Below are 21,137 nucleotides of genomic sequence, written 5' to 3'. Positions count from 1 at the left end.
TATTTTTTTTTTTTTTTTTGGTTTTTCGAGACAGGGTTTCTCTGTGTAGCTTTGCGCCTTTCCTGGAACTCACTTGGTAGTCCAGGCTGGCCTCGAACTCACAGAGATCCGCCTGGCTCTGCCTCCCGAGTGCTGGGATTAAAGGCGTGCGCCACCACCGCCCGGCTTGCAAATGTTTTTAAAGTACAGTAGTCCACAAACACTTCACTTTTATTACTATAATCTTTTAGTTAGCATCTAATAGTTTTCAATGGACTAACCAAGGTTTTGCGCTATAATTTCTCTCAAAGTGTTCTCTCATAATAGAAGTTAGTTATGAACAACTGTGAGTTTGCCATGATCTTATCCTTTAACTGCAATCTGATATTCTTAGGATAAGTCTCCAAATCAGTTTCAGACTCAGTATCACATAAATAAATCTTTCAAGATACTGGATTTATCTACCAAGTGAGAAGAAAACAGGTAAAAGAGCCGACAAAATAAGAATGCTACTCTCTCTCCTAGCAAGATAATACACTACCTTCATGGTTGTTCATGTGTCTTCTGTACTCTCGCAGCTGAGTGAATTTTCTTCCACACTGATCACACACACGCTCCAGGTTCTGCTTTGCCCGTCCTTTCTTCCCATGGGTGGCTTTCTTTACGTGTCTTCTGAATAAAGCTTTCTCATAAAATTCTTTGCCGCATATATTACACCTGTAGGGCTCAGTGACGGAGTGGGACTTCACATGGGAGTACCAGTCTTTCTTCCAGCTGTAGCACTTATCACAAAACTGGCACTGAAAGGGCTTCACACCAAGATGCTTGTTCATATGTTGGCGCAGATCTCTGGCTTCAAAGAAACTTTTTTCACATCTGTAATAAAGTTGAAGTACCCAATTGGACCATCTTTAAAACACGTCTCCAAGAATTCACTATATTAATTTTTTGAAGCTTCATAAAATTATTCCAAATTTCCAACATTAGAGAGAGAGATCTAATTTTTCAATCTTGCATCAAGGATGCAAGGTTTAAATTCTTTTTAGAATACTCAAAATGCTTGAGAAGGCATCATGCAGAGTTCCCAAAAATTGCCAAAGTGAATTTAAGGTCCACCTCTCTTTATCCCTCTCTTCCGCTCCCTCTTTTTGCATCCCCTTCATCCCCTTCCTCTTTCGTCCATGTTAGGAAGGTAGGTTTCATCATTGACACTAGGAATGAAGCAATGATTCAGGCCTAATCAATTACAATAACAGCATTCCCTTGGGAGCAGCAGTCAGCTCAGGGATGCCAAATGACTTAACTTGATCCAATCAGAGTGAAACTCGGGACTTTTACAGGAACTACCAGAAAAGAATCTTGACAATTTGGAAGTTGAGAGGATGAGAAGCTGAAACCACTGCCACACTTTGTCCATACGGAGCCTGAGAGAAACCAGATACTAATCAATCTGAATCCAACTTAGACCAACCACTCAGACCTCCAGACTTGACTTTTCATTCAAGGCAGTTAGGTTGGATTTTCTTTCACAGATGATAACAACAAAAAAGTACTGACAAAAAAACTGTACCTGGGGACAGGTGCTGGTGGCGCATGTCTTTAGTCCCAGCACTTCAGGGACAAAGGCAGGCAGATCTTTGTGAGTTCAAGGCCAGTCTGGTCAACATAGCAAGTCTGAGAATAGCCAAGACTATTATTATGACTGTGTCTCAAAAAAAAAGTCCACCATGTATTTGCTGGATTATTATTACTATTGGTCATTTGAGACAGTTTCATTTTGTAGCCCAAGCATGTCTCAAGCATGCAATTTTCGTGCCACATATGACATGATGGCTACTTTAAAATAAGAAACCAGCAAATACAGCAGAGTAGGAAATGGAAAAACCTATTTATCCATAAAAGTTTTAGATCAATTGGCTTCGGAAGTCTAGGAACTTATCAAAAGTATATACTGAATCTGGGTGTGGTGGCATATGCTTTTAATCCCATCATCCTGGAAGCAAGCAGACCTCTTTTGAGTTCCAGGTCAGCCAAGGAATTACCCAAGGAGTTCCAAGCAAGCCAGAGCTTACACAGTAAAACCCTGTCCCAAAAAACAATGACTCGGGATGGCCAGAACTATATAGAAAGACCCTATTTTAAAAAACAAACAAAAAAGAAAAACTCAAAGACGAAAAAGCTTATAATGGCCAGCAAATGGTCAATCAAGAATAACAATTCCTAGGGCTGCATAGACAGCTCGGCAGTAAAGACCATTTGCTCTTGCAGAGGACTCGGATTCAATTCTCAACACCCACACAGCAGCTCACAACCATCTGTAACTCCAGTTCCAGGAGATCCAACATCTTTTTCTGGCCGCTGCATGAACCAGGCACAGTCATGGTACACATACACACATGCAGACAAACACACATACACACACAATAAAAATAAATGCATCTTTAGGAAAAACAATGACTGCATACCTAAGGTTTCACGGCATTTTAAATTTATCCTAGTTCCCCAGAGCTTAGCAGCAGCCTTGAAAACAACAGCCTGCATTCCTAATGAGGGTTCCTAGTACTACATGGACCTATAGTTAAAAAACTATGACTGTTTTGTTTTGTTTGTTTTTTGGAAACAGGGTCTCGATATGTAGTTCTGGCTATCCCAAAACTCACTATGTAGACCTGCAGGCTGGCCTCCAACTCACAGAGATCTACCACCTAACTCTGCCTCCTGATTGTTGGGACTAAAGGCATGCACTACCAGGCCTATCCTAGAACTATGACTGTTTAAAATTATTGGCTAGCTCGCTGAAGGAGCCCATCTTTGCCTTTTAGTTACTCCAACCCTCCCATAACTGTGCGGTTGGAGTAGAGTTGTTTGTTGAGAACATTTAAAACCAAATACAGTAGCCGGTGTCTCTTGGGGACAAGGAATACATGTTGTAGAAACACAAATATCCCAAGCATGAGAGTGAGGTGCTTGGGGAATAAGAACTTTGAAAATTCTTTCTCTCTTTCTGGAATAAAGCTGCAGGATGCATTCACGGGAAACATGCTGAGATCCATCTGCACAGGTCCTGTGCTGTCGCTGGCTGACCTGAAGCTGCACAACCTGCCAGTGAATGCTAAGAGAGCTGGCAAACTGTTAGGCTGACTACTGGAAGGACTCTAGAATTAGTAATCCTATTTGTACAAAACTATGAATGTATTAATAAAAACTCCCTTTAAGGTGGTTGGTTACTTTCCTTTTGTTGTTTTTTTTCGAGACAGGGTTTCTCTGTGTAGTTTTGGTGCCTGTCCTGGATCTTACTCTGTAGACCAGGCTGGTCTCGAACTTACAGAGATCTGCTGGCTCTGCCTCCTGAGTGCTGGGATTAAAGGTGTGTGCCACCACCCTCGGCTACCTTTTTTTTTTTTTAAAAAAGACAGGTCAAACACTGTAAATTTATTCTCACTGTGAACTGAAAACATAGTAGTGCTCCTTGCCAGCTGTCCGAAAACCAGTGGGTGCTTGGTGACCCGTAGATGAATGGGATGACCCCCAGATGCTGGCAGGTGTATCTGGAGCCTACTCAATGTGACATAATGTGATTACTTTTTGATTTTATGAATTTAACTTCAATTGAAAAACAGGTAATTTTGGAAAGTGAATAGAGAAGATTCATAAGGAAGGAGAAACAGTATACAGTGCTTCAAGGAACCCTACAAAGGAGCCTAGCTAGTTGTACACTTCTCCCTAATGTCTCCACCCCAGGTAGGAAGGACCTTGGAAAGTCTCTTTCAATCACTCTTTAAAAAACTCTGAAAACAAACAGTAAGAGCTAGGCAGACTGATCACTCAGTATGCTGAAATTACAATTAAATGTTATCTTATAAAAAAAAAAGCAATATTCAAATGAGCCAGGTGAGATAAGTGAAATGAATTTCACATATTAAACACTTACTGAGTACAATGATAGCCTCGAACTTCAGGCTTTGGCTGGTGTTTCTTAAGGTGCTTGCTAAGTCCAGAGCCCCTGTGAAAAGACTTTCCACAAACTGAGCAAAAGTACTTGGACTCTCCTGTGAGAAAATGAAAAGTCATGTTATAAATCTTGTAAGTAGGCCCTCTTTTCAACATAATTTAGTTATATTTCAGAAGTTCAAATTTTATCAAGATAAGAGAACACAGAAACAATGTCATTTTACAAAAACTTGGTAAAAAACTTCATTAAATTTTCTATTTCCTTTCAAAACTATACCATCATCAAGAAACTGAACATATTGTGATAGTACTGTGTTCCTGATACGAAAACCTTTGCAGGTGAGAGCTGACTCCCAGCACTGAAACATTCCTAGGAGAGGAAGGAGGAAAGAGGACAGGAGCTCTTGATGGAGAAGTGGTGAACAGAGTGGTAAAAGGAAAAGCCAAGCAAAGGAAGGAGAGGGGAACCTCTAGGCTAGGAGGGGTGCCTACCTACCAACCTGTTACTGCTCCCTTCATCTCCGCCCAGCCTCCCATCCTTCCAACCCCTCGCAGAATGGGAATCCCATACTTGTGGCAGCTCAGCTCTCCCTGACCCAGACTGTCACCGCTATGAACAGGTTGACAGAAACAGAATTGGAACTAAGACTAGGGTCACTGCCATGACTACCTGACGATGTGCTTTAGACATTTTGGGAGGCATGATGGCACATGCCTTTAATCTAAGGACATGAGAAGCAGAGGCAGGAGGATCTCTGAGTTCTAGGCCAGCCTGATCTACAGTTCAAGTTCCAGGACAGCCAGGATGATGAATGACTAAACTAGTAAAGGCCACTGTGTAAGAATATACTATGTCTGAATAATTTATGAACTGTAATAGTAATTGGGTTAAATAGAAGTTCAGCAGCATTGGCCATTCCTACACTCTTGCTTAATTAACAGCACATCTGAACGAAAGTATGTGAGGCTTGGTGGGTAAAGCACTTGTTGCTAACCCTTTCAACTTCTCTTCAATTCCTGGTACCTACATGATGGAGGAAGTGAATGGACTCCTCAAAGTCGTCCTCTGACCTCCACAAACATATGCCATAGTACCCAATTGCCACATGCACACACACACACACACACACACACACACACACACACACACACACACGCACACACGCACACACGCACACACGCACACATACAAATTAAGTCAATTTTTAAAAAAGAACATTTCTAAAAACTGTATTTAAGAAAGCTTTAAAATTTTATTACTAACTAAAAGATTGCACATATTAACTTATGAGCATCTTAATACAATTACTTCTACTTGGGGGTTAAGAGAAATTTGAGACAAAGCCCAGCTATGTAGAGTAGACTAGCCTAGAACTTTTATGAAGCCCAAGCTGGCCTTAAACTCATCATCCTCCTGCCTCATGGTCCCAAGTGCTGGAATACAATGTTCCGATGTAATTACAGTATAACCAATCAACATAATACTAAATTAGAAATATAAAATATAACTACGTTAATAGTTTTATAATTACCTGTGTGAATACTCATATGTTCCTGAAGACTCCGTTTGGTAACAAATGACTTGACACACAGTTCACACTGGAACTGCTTTTGTGACTGATGGAGACTTTGATGTAATTTTAGACCATGCTTATAGATAAAAGTTTTTCCACAGACCTAACATAGAAATGTTTAAGGCAGCGAAACAAAAAAGAATTTATTTTTGAAGACTGTATACAAAGAATCCTAATATTACCATAAACAGAAATGTTAAATAACTAAACTATAATTTATTATGTTAAAGTTAGCAAAAAGACAATGTCAAAGATAAAGTCACACATACCAAGGATCTTAGCTAGCTGACTCATTTTCTTACTCAGTACAAAAGTGCACACAACAGCAGGAAAAACCACTGTGTTATCCTTGCCAGCCTGGCAAGGCACACACACACCTTAAGGAGGCATGAAAGCTTAATTAAGAACCCTTCTCGTCTCCCAAGACACCATATAAAATAGTTCTTCTCAGACTCTGGATGAAGAACAAATTATTTTCAATTTGCCCAATCCCTTGGGAAATTTTTTTGTTAAGCACAACAAATGTAGCAATGTTAACAGCTCCGAGCTTTCTTACTCTTATTTCTGTGTTTATTTTCCATGGAATATACATTGAGTAGTGTTACACTCAAGACCAGATGCTAAAACTAACGCTTAGTGTTTAAACTGATGAATAAGCAACTCTTAGAACCTACTCTCAAAAATCATTGCAACAGTGAAGAAAAACAGGGAGTGATAATAAAAATGAAACAGACTGCCCAGGAGCTGGCAAATACTAAATATTGATGAAAGGTTCTCTTATAAGGAATTCTACTTTCATGTAGTAAGATGCTTAAAAAGAGACCTGTGGCTAGAGAGGTCATAGAGCTGAGAGGAGACCCTTCTACTGCCATTTTCCTAAACGAATATATTTTCCAACTATTCTAAAATACTTATCTTTATTCCTACAGATAAGTGTAGCTCCTTTCTACATTAGATGGAAACTATTACAGAGATCCAAAACAGGTCAAAATGAAGTATAGCTGGAGAGTTTATCTCCAGCTCCCACCAAACCCGCCAGTCCCGGAGCCCACTTATAAAATAAATACACACTCTTATATTATTTAAACTGATTGGCCTAAAGGCTTGGGCTTCTTGCTATCTAGTTCTTTTATCTTAAATTAACCCATTTTTATTAATCTATACTTTGCCACGTGGCTCGTGGCTTACCGGTACCTTACATCTGGCTTGTCATGGCGGCGGCTGGCAGTGTCTCTCTGCCTCAGCCTTCCACTTCCCAGAATTCTCCTCTCTCCTTGTCCCGCCTATACTTCCTGCCTGGCCAATCAGTGTTTTATTTATTAACCAATCAGAGCAACACATTTGTCATACAGAACATCCCACAGCAATGAAGAGTGTAAATAACTATGATTTCCCAACTCCAACTGATATAATTCGGGGAAAATCTCAGAAAGGCGGGGGACTGGATCTAAGAAAACCAGAGGACTAGGATGGTGTCTTCTCCATTTGTCAGGGAAGCTACACCCATTGACAATCAAAACAGCTCCACAATGACAACATCAACTGACAAGCCAAAAATAGACAGGTACAATTCCACGTGGTCACAGCCCTATATGAAGAGCTATGGGGGTGGGGGGTGAGGGGGTAATGGCTGCTGAGAGAGGGAGAATCAGTCTCCTCCAGGGACAAGTTCCCACATAAGATGTCCAATCCCAAGTAGTCAGCCCTAGACACATGTATGTACATATGAGCAGAGCTAAGTGGACCCAGGAGGTGTATACACCTGTGTGTGCATACATACAAATATTAACAACACACACACACACACACACACACACAATAGTAATTAAAAAAGCAATCATAGTTGGGCGGTGGCGGCGCACACCTTTAATCCCAGCACTCGGGAGGCAGAGCCAGGTGGATCTCTGTGAGTTCAAGGCCAGCCTGGTCTACTGAACGAGATCCAGGAAAGGCGCAAAGCTACGCAGAGAAACCCTGTCTCGGAAAAACTAAAAAAAAAGCAATCATAGATGGGGGGGCACAGGAAGAGTTGAAGACAGGAGGAGCTACAGAAGTAAGGCAGATGCAGTGCTCATGTATGAAGTTCTAAAAAAAAAAATTCAACAATAACAAAACTATATTGGTTATGCAATTGTTTGATAATAAAAACAGATCGCCATGTTTATATGTAAGGCTATCGGTGTTGCTCAAAACTGTTCCATGTTCCAAACAGCCCAAAGCTGGATAATTACAGGATTCTTTAACCCAGAGTTTTGGCTTTTACTTCCCCTCAATCCTCAGCAACAACAGAAAGATAATGTAGGAAGGACTTTTCCTGAACTGTATTTGCTTATGCCGTACATTTTTTTTCACTCCAGGTGATTTCTACTAAAGGCTAAGCGATGATATGGGTGATAAACAGCTATTCTCACTCAGTAGAATACTCTGGACACGAAAAATTTTAAAGTATAACTTCAAATTAAAGACTACAACAGGGAATTACATTTAACATAGGCAACAAACCAAAGATAAATTTCCCTAACATTTCAGAAGAGTAAAGATGACTTCAGAGAATACATATCAACCCATGTCATCACTACAGTTATCTCCAATCTTCTTTAAGTAGTGAAACAAACAGGCCTTTACCTGGCATGCATGTGGCTTTACCCCTGTGTGCTTCAGCATATGTATTCGGAGAGAGTATAACTTAGGTAATGTCCTTCCACATATGGAACATATAAATTCTCTTTTGGTTCTTCCCTTCTCAGATGATGCTCCTGACGCCTCATTCGATGTGGAATTAGATGAAGACGAACTGGGGGAGTCCTTTCTCGTATGCCGTATAAGGTGTGCTCGCAATGAGGCACTATACTGAAACTGTTTTTTACATAACTGAAAAAGAAAAATGAAAGTTCTTCCTATATAAAATGTTAAGTGAAAATTTACGTTTCTGTTTTCCAATTCTGGTTATAATTATAAAATTAAATAAACAAATACACGGTTTAAAAGCTAATATATATGGAACTGGGGAGATGTCTCGGGGGTTAAGTACTTGCCACACAACTCTGATGCTGTGTGGCACACAGCCACCTACATATACACACAAAAAATAGCCTAGGCCATATGAGACCCTGTCTCAAAAAAATAAAAAAATAAAAATAAAAAACAAAAAGTACTAGGTACCAGATTATAAATACGAGAAGGATAAGACTCCAGAGAGAATTAAGTATTTAAGAGGGCATAATCAGAGTAGGCTTGAGTTGGGTCTTAAAGGAATAGTAGAGTTTTACTTGGGATAGAGGGCTTGCTTAATCTGAGTGAGGTCCTGAGTTTGAATCCTGGCACAATCACCAAGATCACTACCCCAGAACACATGCAGAAAGTATTATCAATATATTAATACCAAGAGTTTTCGGTGGAAATGAAACAGGGACTAGAAAAAGTAGAAAAGTTAAGACTATGACAGTCTTCAGATTTTATCTTATAGTTACTGGGGTTCAGGAAAGCTCTTATGTGCTCATAAATTGAGGATATATATGCTCACCATATTAAAAATTTATTTAAAAATTTTTTTCATTAAAAAAAAAAAACAAGTCTTCTGACTCATTATTTCTGTATTGGCCTCTAGAATTAATTTTTACTGTCTCTCTTTTTTTTTTTTTTGGTTTTTTTTTTTTTTTTTTTTTTTTGGTTTTTCAAGACAGGGTCTCTCTGTGTAGCTTTGCGCCTTTCCTGGAACTCACTTGGTAGCCCAGGCTGGCCTCGAACTCACAGAGATCCGCCTGGCTCTGCCTCCCAAGTGCTGGGATTAAAGGCGTGCGCCACCACTGCCCAGCAAATTTTTACTGTCTCTCAATGTTTATTTTCTAATACCAAGTAGAGTGCATTTACATTCGTCCTCTGCACACTGTGTTATCGATTCCCATCATCTCACTTTAATAATATAGTTATGTCACATTAATTACAGCTGGTTCATATAAGATCAGTTTTGTTTTGTTTGTTTGTGTGAGACAGGTTCTCTCAGTCTGCCTATAACTTACCTTAAAGTCCAAGCCAGCCTGACTCTTCTCCTGCCTCAACCTCTGAATGCTGGAATTAGAGAGCCACTATACTTGGTTATTGGTTATGAATGCTATCAATACTTTGCTGCATGATATACTTTGATCCTTTCACTTTTTATTTTCTGTTTTGCTTATGTCTCTTTATATTACCAACTGATCACTAAAAATCTTCACCACTGTAACTTTAAACAAACTGTCCTGTCTTCTAATTTTAATTTTTTTCTTTCTGAATTTCACTCTGTTCATCCATGTCCACAGACACAAACTTCATAGTAATAATCTTTTCATATAGGTTTCTTCTTGCTATCCAATGTCCTAGGCACAACCTTCTTTTGTGTGTCTTTTTTTGTTTTTTTGAGACAAGGTCCCTCTGTGTAGCTCTGGCTTGCCTCAAATTCACGGAAACCCATCTGCTGCTGTTTCTGAATGTTGGGATCTAAGGCAGGCGCCAACATGCCTTGCTCTAGATTTAATATTTTAAGATGAAAACATCTGGCTTTTTCTCCCCTTCTTTCTATCCATGCTCTGAAAACATACTTAAAAACTTCAAAACAATCTAATCTTCCTATTTATTTTCACTCCTGTTTTCTAAGTGATTCTCTTGCTCTATTTTCTGGGACATTTATTCAACTGTACACACCAACTTTTCTGAGGTATTTGTTACTATCTAGATGTTCTTCCATTTACAGTGGGGTCACATCATAATAAAGTTAAAAGTCTTCCAGTCAGATCTGTTTGTTGGAGACATCGGTATTTTATTTAAAAGTCTTCCAGTCAGATCTCTGTTTGTTGGAGACATGCATTTTATTTAAAAGTCTTCCAGTCAGATCTCTGTTTGTTGGAGACATGCATTTTATTTAAAAGTCTTCCAGTCAGATCTCTGTTTGTTGGAGACATGCATTTTATTTAAAAGTCTTCCAGTCAGATCTGTTTGTTGGAGACATCAGTATTTTATTTAAAAGCTGCTGTTTTCCTCAGTGTGCCTTTGTCCCTGGGTGTGCATCTGACACTGTCTTGACTGCTCTTCCTGTGACAAAGGACAGGACAGGTGACGAAGGGGGAAAGTGCTGAGCAGCAGCCCTTCTTCAGAGCGCTATGCTTCCTGACTGTGGACGGACCAACACTTACTTCAAGCTCTTGCAGCCAGAATAAAGCCTTTCCCCTTCAATTCCCTTGGTAAGAGTATTTTATTGCCGGGCAGTGGTGGCACATGCCTTTAATCCCAGTACTCGGGAGGCAGAGCCAGGGGGATCTCTGTGAGTTCAAGGCCAGCCTGGTCTACAAAGTGAGTTCCATGACAGCCAGGACTATTACACAGAGAAACCCTGTCTCAAAAAACCAAACCAAAAAAAAAAAAAAAAAAAGTTCTAAGGAATAATGAAAAGACCTGTACAAGTTTAGTATAGGAAAAAATTGTAAACATTTTAAAAGTTGTGTTTATGTGAGAAGGATTTTGTCTACATGTGTGTATGTACATACACCACGTTCATACCTGGTACTTGCAGAAGTCAAAAGAGAGTCAATCCCCTGGGGTTACAAATGGTTGTTAGCTATCATGTGGGTGCAGGAAACCAAATGTGAGTCCTGTGCAAGAGCAACAAGTGCTCTTGCTGGCGAACCATCCCTCTAGCCCCTGAAAATATTTTTAACATACACTGCTTGAATCTGTGGGTATGGAATCTATCAATACAGGGGGCTTGATTGTATTTGGTTGTTTCACAGATGCAACTTATTTTTTACATAAATCTTATTTTGTAGACTTTATTTCTTTTGGGGGACAGTTTCTCATTTATATAATCAAGATTTTCCTTGAACTCACACTCTTCCTGCCTCAGCCTCCATATGCTATGATTACAAGAATACACCACCACTCCTCCTTGCTTGGGAGAGATTTTGTTGTTGTTTTTTTTTATTATCAAGATCTTGGATTCCTCAACCTTTCTTGGAATCTTTTGTCCTAAGATTTGTGATATTTTTTTGTATAATTGGGCAGAAAATTAAACAAAAACAAAAAACCAACTAACTGTGGTACAGTATGTAACTAGCATGTGCAAGGCCCTGGATGCTATCCCCAGCACCAATCAACACTGAAGTGGAAGCAGTATTTCTCAGTATCAACCTGAGGCTCTGGCTAGCAATACCATTAGGTCTTTTGTTATTGATCTTCAGATTTCTCTATTTGCAGAGAAAACATTTTGTTTTAAAGTTAAGGGTTTGAGTCCTCACATCATGGTACTTGAGTAAAGAAAGAACTTGAAAGGTTTCAATATTCAGTAAGTAAACTCCTTTTTCTGGTTTGGGGTAGATAACTACCCTCAATGTACACTGTCCTCCCCAGGGCAGTTATAATTTTTTCCCCCAAAGGGAAGGGAGATCCTTGGCCAAAAGGTGATAATGTTATTGCTCCTAATCTCAAAATGATCAGCAAATTCAATTCTTGGGTCTTGTTGGCTCTATAATACAAATGTGATGTATTTTCAGCTTTCTCTATTGGAAATCTAGTTCAAATTCAGAGAATCACTTTATACATTTATTGGCAGACAGAATTTAGTTGCCTAGGTCTCGTCTTCTGCTACCTTACCTTTTAATGTTTTTTTAAAATTTAGATTGATTAATTTTTATGTGTGTGACTGTTTTGCCTGCATGTATGTATGTGCATCAAACATGTGCCTATAGATGGTTGTGAGCCACCATGAGGATGCTGAGAACCACAACTGGGTCCTCTGCAAGAAAAACAAATGTTTTAAACTGCTGAGCCATCTCTGTAGCCCCAAGTTTACTGTTTGTAAATTACAGATGGTTGTGAGCCACCATGTGGTTGCTGGGAATTGAACTCGGGACCTCTGAAAGAGCAGCCTCTCCAGCCCCACTGTCCTCTTCTTGAGGATACACAGAAGAAAGAGTATTCAGGTGGGGCAAATAATAACATGAATCAGAATCTTTTAGCAATATAAGAAATGGTTGGGGGTGTGGTTATGCCTGCCTGTTATCCCAGTACTTGAAAGCCTGAATTAGGAGGACTGCCTCAAATCTGAGGCTAGCCTGAGTTACAATGTAAGACTTCATGTTCTATTTAGCTACACAGAGAAACCCTGTCTCGAAAAAACAAAACAAAACAAAAACTGTAGTAGGGATAATAGAGCAGATGAATTCCATTTATGAATGTAGGGTCATTTTCAGTTAGCTTTCCAGGCACTTACCGGGCATTTGTAATCTCTAGCTCTTTCATGTTTCAATGTGTGCATTATAAAGGCATATCGTCTTTGAAAAACCATTCCACATTCCCCACATTTATGAGACGTTTCTTCAGTGTTCTCCTTAGCATCCCTTTTGGGTTGTTTCATCTTTTTCCCTCTTTGAACTAATTTCTGGGCCACCTAAGTAGACAGAAAACACAATCTAAGAAAATACACTCGCCGGGCGGTGGTGGCGCACGCCTTTAATCCCAGGACTCGGGAGGCAGAGCCAGGCGAATCTCTGTGAGTTCGAGGCCAGCCTGGGCTACCAAGTGAGTCCCAGGAAAGGCGCAAAACTACACAGAGAAACCCTGTCTTGAAAAACCAAAAAAAAAATACACTCATTATTTTTCAAGACATGGTCTTGGTAGTAGTCCAGGCTGGCCTGGTATTATATAGCCTAGATTGGCCTCCAACTCACAGCAATCCTCTTGCCTCACATGCAACACCATGTCTGGCCTCCGTATCATTTTTAAAGTCATGGGATTTGTAATACAGTACTTTAGGCAGTAAACTGCTTCCCCTTTCCCTGCACATCCCCCTCCTACAATTTTTATTGTAGGCACGAGTTCATTACTAGAATGCCCTCAAGCTAGAGTGACAAAAACCACCTATTTCCCATCATACCTGCTGAACTGCAGACTTAGAAATGGCTTTCCGCTTCTGTAACTTTTTCTCCATGCCCTTGTGTAGCCGGATGTAGCCCCCTTCATTAACAGACCGCTGCCTAAGCCTACTTCTGTAAGTATCATCCTCTGGGCCTGAGTCTGTCTTTTCTGTGGTCTCAATCAGAGCTTCCTGATCTTTTAGAGGCTGGTCAGGGCTCTGACTACCATCGGGAAAGTCCTTGGCACTGATGTCCCCAGGCGATGTGTCACTTCCTGGATCACTGTCCTCTTGAGAAATATTGATTACATTCTCTTTTGAAATGTTAGGATGAACATTATCAACTGGGCCCTCCTCTCTGATGACTGCAGTCTCTATTTCTGTTTGGTTGGTATTTGTTTCTAAGCTAGTAGTCCCTACTTCAGAATGGGGATTAGTTATACACTCTACAGGGGACACACTAGCTTCAGCCTCTGGAGAAACCTGCGGCAGAGGCTGCTGTCCTGGCTCCCCACTCTGTTCTGTTTCTGGCAATTCTCCATTTACCAGCAGGACAATTTCACAATGTCCAAGTTCACTCGACAAAGCTGTGGTTGCTTCATTCCTAATCACAGGTGCTGCTGTAGTTCCATTGTGTGCTGGCAAATCCTGAGTAGATGCGACCGTTTGTACTTCACCTTTCTTATACACTGTTAGCTGCTTTTCTTCCATTAGTTTATGCACACTTTCACAAATTTCTAAAACTTCTGACATAAAAAGATGGCGAGCTAAGATAGCTACATCAGCCATGCTGCAGAAGTCAAAACTTAGTACAGAAGTATAGGCAAATTCCAGCAAAGGAAGGAAGCTTGCTTTACAAAAACCTGTATGAAACAAGAGAAAGCAAAGAACAAAAAAGTCAATCATTACAAAACTACTTTCTATGAATAATATAGACTTGCGACAAGAATATAGTGAAAAGCCAACTGCTACCATTATTCTACAATTAGTTATCAGTGGATTTTCTCTAATTTCTGGTTGCTATTAAACAACCTTGACTAACTCACATCCATGAGCTGAGTTTCTAAACCACTATAAAGAAGAAAATAATAACAGACTTAATACCTCAAGAGTTGTTATAAGGCAGCCATTTTCAAACTGTACTCCTTAGAACCCTGGGGGTTCCTCAATTCCCTTCAAGAAACAGTTGCTGGAGAATAGAGGGTAAAAAAGGGGAGGGGGTAGGAAAGTGAATAGACAGGGACCAACCAACCTGTCCCCTCTCTTCACTTATTACAGATAGCTATATTTTCTAATAGTAGCAGTCCATATAAAAATTTAATTGAACAAAGTGCTCTACCTGTGCACATTAAAAACTAAGATTTGGAGCCAGTGAGATGACTCTGGTAAAGGCACTTGATAACTTGAGGTCAATCCCTAGAACACACATGATGAAGGAGAGAACCAACCAATTTCCACAAGTTGTCTTCAGACCTCTACAACTGTGCCTTGCCTGGCACACAAATGCCCCCACACCTACACCCATACTAAATAAATGTATTAAAAAACAACCACCTAAATTTTGAGCCCAGGGATGTAGATATAGCTCAGTTGCTAGAATTCTCGACTAGCAGGAACCAGTGGGTTTGATCTCCTTAACACATAAAATCAGGTGTGTGTGGTGTATCCCTGTAATCCTAGCACTCAAATTGGAGCAAGGAAGATCAAAGTTCCAAGTCATCTCTTGGGCTACGTAAGGTTCAAGGCCAGCCTGGGATATATAAAATCTTACCTCCAAAACAACAAAAACAAAAACTACAATTTAAAGCAAGGGTTACTAAATACTTTCTGCCATGAATCAGGGAATAAATACTGCAGGTCATAAGGTATCTGTCATAACCACTCTGCTTTGAAATTATAGCTGAAAAGCAGATTAAATGGGTATAGATGCCCAACTTTCATTACAAAAATAGAAAGGAGGATAGATAACTGGGTTAGATGGTTTATCCTGGATTCAAGGAATAAAATAATTATTGTAGAATCATTAGTTAATACTATGAAATATTGAATTATTTTCTTGTAACAGGATAAGTTCAATTTGCTTCTCGGTGCTTTACTTTCAGTAGTCATTTTAAATTCATACACACACCCTAAAATGTAAGAGAAAAGCACTCTGCAGTGATGACTGTAATTCTATTTTCACAGACAGATGATGATGAAGTTGTACAAGACTACAGGTGAAAGTCAGTGCACAGCACACCTGCAAAGTCCTAGATCCAACACCCACTTTTCTCTTTCCCTTGTCCAAAAAAAGTGCTTATCTTTCTGGAGTTGGTTTTAGGTTAACAAACCAAGTTATGGGTGTTGACTTCTCTCTCTCTATGTGTGCTTATACTTCATTCTTTCGTTGTGGCCTCTACTAAACACCTCCCCCTTCAGACAGATGATTCCCTTCCTCCTCCCAAAGCCCCCTTCTATTCATGATACTACTCTATTTCCCATCTCCTTTAAAATCCCCTCCTTTCCTCTTCCTTTCTATTTTATGATCGGCAAGCATGCCTACTTTAAAATGTGGGGGATGAATGAGGAAAACCATGTAGTACTTTTTTGTTGTTCTAACTTTCTTTTTTTTTATTTTTTTGGTTTTTCGAGACAGGGTTTCTCTGTGTAGTTTTGGTGCCTCTCCTGGATCTCGCTCTGTAGACCAGCCTATCCTCAAACTCACAGAGATCCGCCTGGCTTTGCCTCCCGAGTGCTGGGATTAAAGGCGTGTGCCACCGCCGCCTGGCTTGTTCTAACTTAAAGCAATAATTTATTACAAATAAAACAATGGCTAAAGAATCCATCTCACTGTTAACACTGAAAATCCTAAAATGAATCTCAGAAAAAAAAAAAAAAAGACTTCTTTGAAATAAATGGCACAAAATAGACAATGGCTAAAATTCCTTAAGGGATAATCTGTCCTTAAAAATGACAGGAAAAGAAAACATTTTGTTTCTTTTTGGTTTTTGTTTTGAAAAAGGATCTCACTATATAAACTTCACTTAACAATGATTTCAAATTCTATCTGTTGTTCTAAATAAGCATGGATTTCATTCTCTAGGGATGAATGAAATTCCATTCTGTGCATATACAACATAATTCTTTATTCATTTATCTTGATGAACATCTAGTCTGGTTCAATTTCTTACCTATTATGATTAGTGAAGCAATAAACATAGATGTACAAGTATTTCTACAGCATATTGACTTTACCCAGGAAAGGTAAAAGTGGGTCATCTGTAGCAGTTTATTTTTCGTGTTTGGTTGTTGTTGTTGTTTATTTTATTTATTTTTGAGGCAGGATCTCTCTACATAGCCTTGGCTGTCCTGTAACTGACTATGTAGACCATGCTGGCCTCAAATTGGCAGAGGCCTGTCTCTGAAAGCTGGGGTTAATGATGTGTACCACCTCATCCAACAACTCCATACATATTTTTATAATGTCTACACAAGTATACTTTCCCACCCACAATGAATAATAGATCTTCTTTTCTCACTTTTTTTTTTTTGGTTTTTCGAGACAGGGTTTTTCTGTATAGCTTTGGGCCTTTCCTGGAATTCACTCAGTAGCCCTGGCTAGCCTCGAACTCACAAAGATCCACATGGCTCTGCCTCACGAGTGCTGGGATTAAAGGCGTGCACCACCACCGCCCAGCTTCTTTTCTCACATTTTCACCAGCATCTGTAGTCATTTGTTTCGTTATTCGATGTGGGTGAGAAGGAATCCCAAAGCAATTTTTATTCTTATAAATGGATATAGGTGATTGCTTGCATGTAGGTGTGTGCATTACTTTAATATCTGGTATCCTCAGAGAGCAGAAGAGGGAGTCAGATCGCCTGGAAAGGGAGTTACAGATGGTTGTCAGCTGCCATGTGAGTGCTGAGAATTGACCCTGGGTCCCCGAGAAGAGCAGCCAGCCCTCCTAACTACTGAGTCAATCTCTCTGGCAATTTTAATTTGCATTCCCCTGATGGCTAAGGATATTCAACACTCAAGTTCAAGTTCAAGTTCGTTTTTTTTTTTTTTTTTTTTTTTTTTTTGATTTTACGAGACAGGGTTTCTCTGTGTAGCTTTGTGCCTTTCCTGGATCTTGCTCTGTAGACCAGGCTGGCCTCGAACTTCAAGTTCAAGTTTTTATTAGCCTTTGTATTTCTTCTTTTGAGAACTGTATTCAATTCATTTATCCATCAATTGGCTGAAAGATTTGGGAGGAGCTTACTCTCTCCTCTCTCCTCTCTCGTGTGTGTGTATCAAGGGTGTCTGATTTTTGTAGTTCTTCATATATTTTGGTTATTAATCTCAGTCTGATATGTAATTGCCAGACTTTCTCCCCACTCTGTAAGCTGTCTCACTTTTTTTTTTCCTTTGCTTTTCAATTTCAAGAAATCGCATTCATCAATTCTTTCCAAGAGTCCTTGCCAAGATGTGGATCTAGTGCCATTCTTCTTGAGCTAACCCAGTCTGCCCAACGCTATGTTAAAGTAGCTGTTTTTCTCCAATGTCTGTTTGTCAAAAGTAAAGTCTAACTATATAGGTGCACTGCTAGGCCCCTCTGTTGTATTCCATTGTCCCAAATGTCCTCTGTCGCGCTGGCTCTGTAATATATATGACCCAGGCTTAGTACTCTGGGATCTCCAGCACTGCTCTTTCTGCTAAGGATTGCTTTTGCTGCGTGCACTGTTTTGTTTCCATATGAATTTTCATTTTTGTTTTTTTCCCCAAATTCTGTGAAGAATGTCATGGATTTTGATGGTGTAGTGCGTAGCTGTTCTAGCCTTGAAGCACCACCCTAGTGAGGTAGCAGGTTAACTGTTACACCTGCCTATGACCTTGAAGTACATGCCCCTGGGGCGTGGCTGCTCATGCGGACCCTCAAGACCTGGGATGCACGGGCGCCTCTCTTCGCCTCCTGGTGATATTGGATGCTGAGATATTGAACCAGGCAAATCAGTGGGACCTTATGATAAATCTCCCATGGTAGTGAATTAACCCCTAAACAAATTCCTTTGTTCATTAAATAGACTCCATGGATTTCTCGAATTATGATGAAGATTATGTTGAATCTGTAGATTTGAGAACGTAGCCATTTTTATAAAATTCATTCTGCCAATCCCTTTGTATGGCAGGTCTTTCAATCTCCTGTCTTGTCAAGTTTCTTTATGTCATCCAGGTATTCTTATCCCCTCTCCACCCCCTATACACACTGCCTACACTTTGCTCTTTTCATACAACAGTACATCCTCCTAAAACACGGAGATAAACTGTGAGACCGATTTAATACATAGAAAAAGCAACTGTTTTTATCCTAGGTATATAAAATATAGAGCTTTTATACACATAGACAAGTCATTAAATCATATACTAACAATAATCCATTTTGACTTTTTACCGAATGTCGTTTTAATTTCTCAGTTCAAAGATCTAAAGGGCAAGGGAGAAATTTAATCATAAAAATCCCTCTTAGGAGGAATTCCAAATGACTAAGTATCTAAAATAAGTAATGTGTTAAAGTATTGTAAAGAAAGTAAGAAATTCTGCCGGGCGGTGGTAGCGCACACCTTTAATCCCAGCACTCGGGAGGCAGAGGCAGGCCTATCTCCGTGAGTTCGAGGCCAGCCTGGGCTACAGAGCGAGATCCAGGAAAGGTGCAAAGCTACACAGAGAAACCCTGTCTCGAAAAACAAAAACAACAACAAAAAAAAAGAGTAAGAAAGAAATTAATCCACTCAGATTCCTTCTCTTACGAGGTAATTGATAACTCCGCTTTATTTTTACCTTTAGCTTGTTTACACACACACACACACACACACACACACACACACACACACACATTCATCCCCCCGCCCCCAGAACATTTTAATCAAAATCAAATAGATAGAACTACTAGGGCAAGCTAGAAGGCCAGAAGTAACTTCTATGTGACCTAGTGAGGGGGGAAAATTAAGAAAAAAAAAAAAAAAAAAAGGCTGGATAGTGGTGACTGCCTTTAATCCCAGCAAGCACTCAGGGGCTGTCAGTTTGAAGCCAGAGCTGTTACACAGAGAACCCTATATTGAAAAACAAACAGAAACAAAAACAGGGAGCTGGAGAGATGGCTCAGAGGTTAAGAGCACTGGCTGCTCTTCCAGAGGTCCTGAGTTCAATTCCCAGCAACCACATGGTGGCTCACAACCATCTGTAATGAGATCTGGTGCCCTTTCTGGCCTGCAGGCACACATGCAGGCAGAATACTGTATACATAATAAACAAATCTTTAACACAACAACAACTCAAGTACAAAGAGAACGAGAACTTCTAAATCCACAAAATCAACACGATTCAGCTTTGCAGCTCCTTGTGGGGTGGGCAGGGAAGCACTTTCAAAAGGTAAGCTAGGTAAGGAAGGGATGGGCAACCTGCTCTCTGCACACCTCCAGCAGAGAAAAGAAATCATTCCACATTGTCCCTGAATAATAACTCAGAGAGCAGCAGCTGGGCACCATCTTGACAGAGAGCCTGTTATTAAACCCTGAGCTCCCATGGATGCCTAAGTACAAGAACAACTGCAGGCAGGAAGCCTCAAGCTGACCAGATCCTAGCAAATCCCAACGTTCCTCAAAATGTTTATAAAACAGAACGCCAAGCTCATTCTAAGAAACCACCATTACCCTGGTATAAAACTGGATAAGAACATGAAACAAACAAACTAATAAATGATAAAAAGTGAGAGATGACTACAAACTAATTTTCCTGGTGAACACAGATACAAAAATTCTGAGCCAGGCACAATGATGCGTACTTTTAATCACAGCACTTGGGAGGCAGAGGCAGGCAGATCTCTATGGGTTCAATGTCAGCCTGGTCTACATAGTGAGTTCCAGGATAGCCAGAGCTGTCCCTGCCTCTAAAACAAAACAAAACAAAAAAGAAAAGAATTCTGAACAGTATTGTTGTAAATTGAACACATTAAGGCACCAGGTGTAGACAAATACTTTGATCCCAGCACTCAGGAGGGAGAGGCAGGGAAATTTCTATGAATTTGAGGCTAGCCTAGTCTTCACAATGAGTTCCAGGACAGCCAGAACTACATGGTAAGACACTACCCCCACTCCATTCCCATCCCCGACAAAGAACACATTAATACCTCATGAGTGGTTTCATCCAGGGACTCAAGATTGATTCATCAAATGCAAACCAATAAAGCGTATGTAATACAGCACATAGACTTAAGAATAGAAACAACATGAGAGAAGGGCATGGCAGCCCATGACTTTACACACAGGAGACAATGGCATGTGAATCTCTGTGAATTACGGTCAGCATGGTCAACATAGCGAGTTTCAGACCAAGCAGAGCTTTATAGATACACCTTGTCTAAACCAAGAAAGAAAAAAAGTAAGTAAACCAACCACTTTATAATCTCAATTGATAGCAGGAGGACCTTCAACAAAGCTCAACATGCCTTCAGGACAAAAAAGCCCCAAATAAACTACGAATAAAAGGAACATACCTCAACATAATAAAGGCTATCTATCTATCTATCTATCTATCTATCTATCTATCTATCTATCTATCTATCTATCTATAACAAACCTATAGCCAACATCGTACAAAGGGAGACTATCTAGAATGAGACCAGACTGGTGTCTACTCTTTCCATTCTTTTTTTTCCCCTGAGACAGGGTTTCCCTGTGTTGTTTTGGTGCCTGTCCTGGATCTCGCTCTATAGACCAGGCTGGCCTTGAACTCA

General features: G+C 40.0%; 1 protein-coding gene across 1 annotated transcript in view; it reads right to left on the bottom strand.

Annotated features, from left to right (window-relative positions):
• The window catches only part of Zbtb11 (zinc finger and BTB domain containing 11), a 36,860-nt gene that overhangs the window by 2,244 nt on the left and 13,479 nt on the right, over positions 1–21,137 (bottom strand). The window contains exons 4-9 of the mRNA XM_052740879.1: positions 13,408–14,249; positions 12,745–12,921; positions 8,130–8,375; positions 5,463–5,607; positions 3,911–4,028; positions 521–855 (exon numbers count right to left, since the gene is read on the bottom strand). Of these exons, the coding sequence (XP_052596839.1) occupies positions 521–855; positions 3,911–4,028; positions 5,463–5,607; positions 8,130–8,375; positions 12,745–12,921; positions 13,408–14,249 (1,863 nt within the window). The remainder of the gene's footprint in view (positions 1–520; positions 856–3,910; positions 4,029–5,462; positions 5,608–8,129; positions 8,376–12,744; positions 12,922–13,407; positions 14,250–21,137) is intronic.

This window comes from Peromyscus californicus, unplaced genomic scaffold (genome assembly GCF_007827085.1).
Source record: "Peromyscus californicus insignis strain IS unplaced genomic scaffold, ASM782708v3 Scaffold_16__1_contigs__length_79575227, whole genome shotgun sequence".
Lineage (NCBI taxonomy): Eukaryota > Metazoa > Chordata > Mammalia > Rodentia > Cricetidae > Peromyscus > Peromyscus californicus.
The sequence above is the reverse complement of the archived record's forward strand: the minus strand, read 5'-3'. Positions and strand labels throughout refer to the sequence as shown.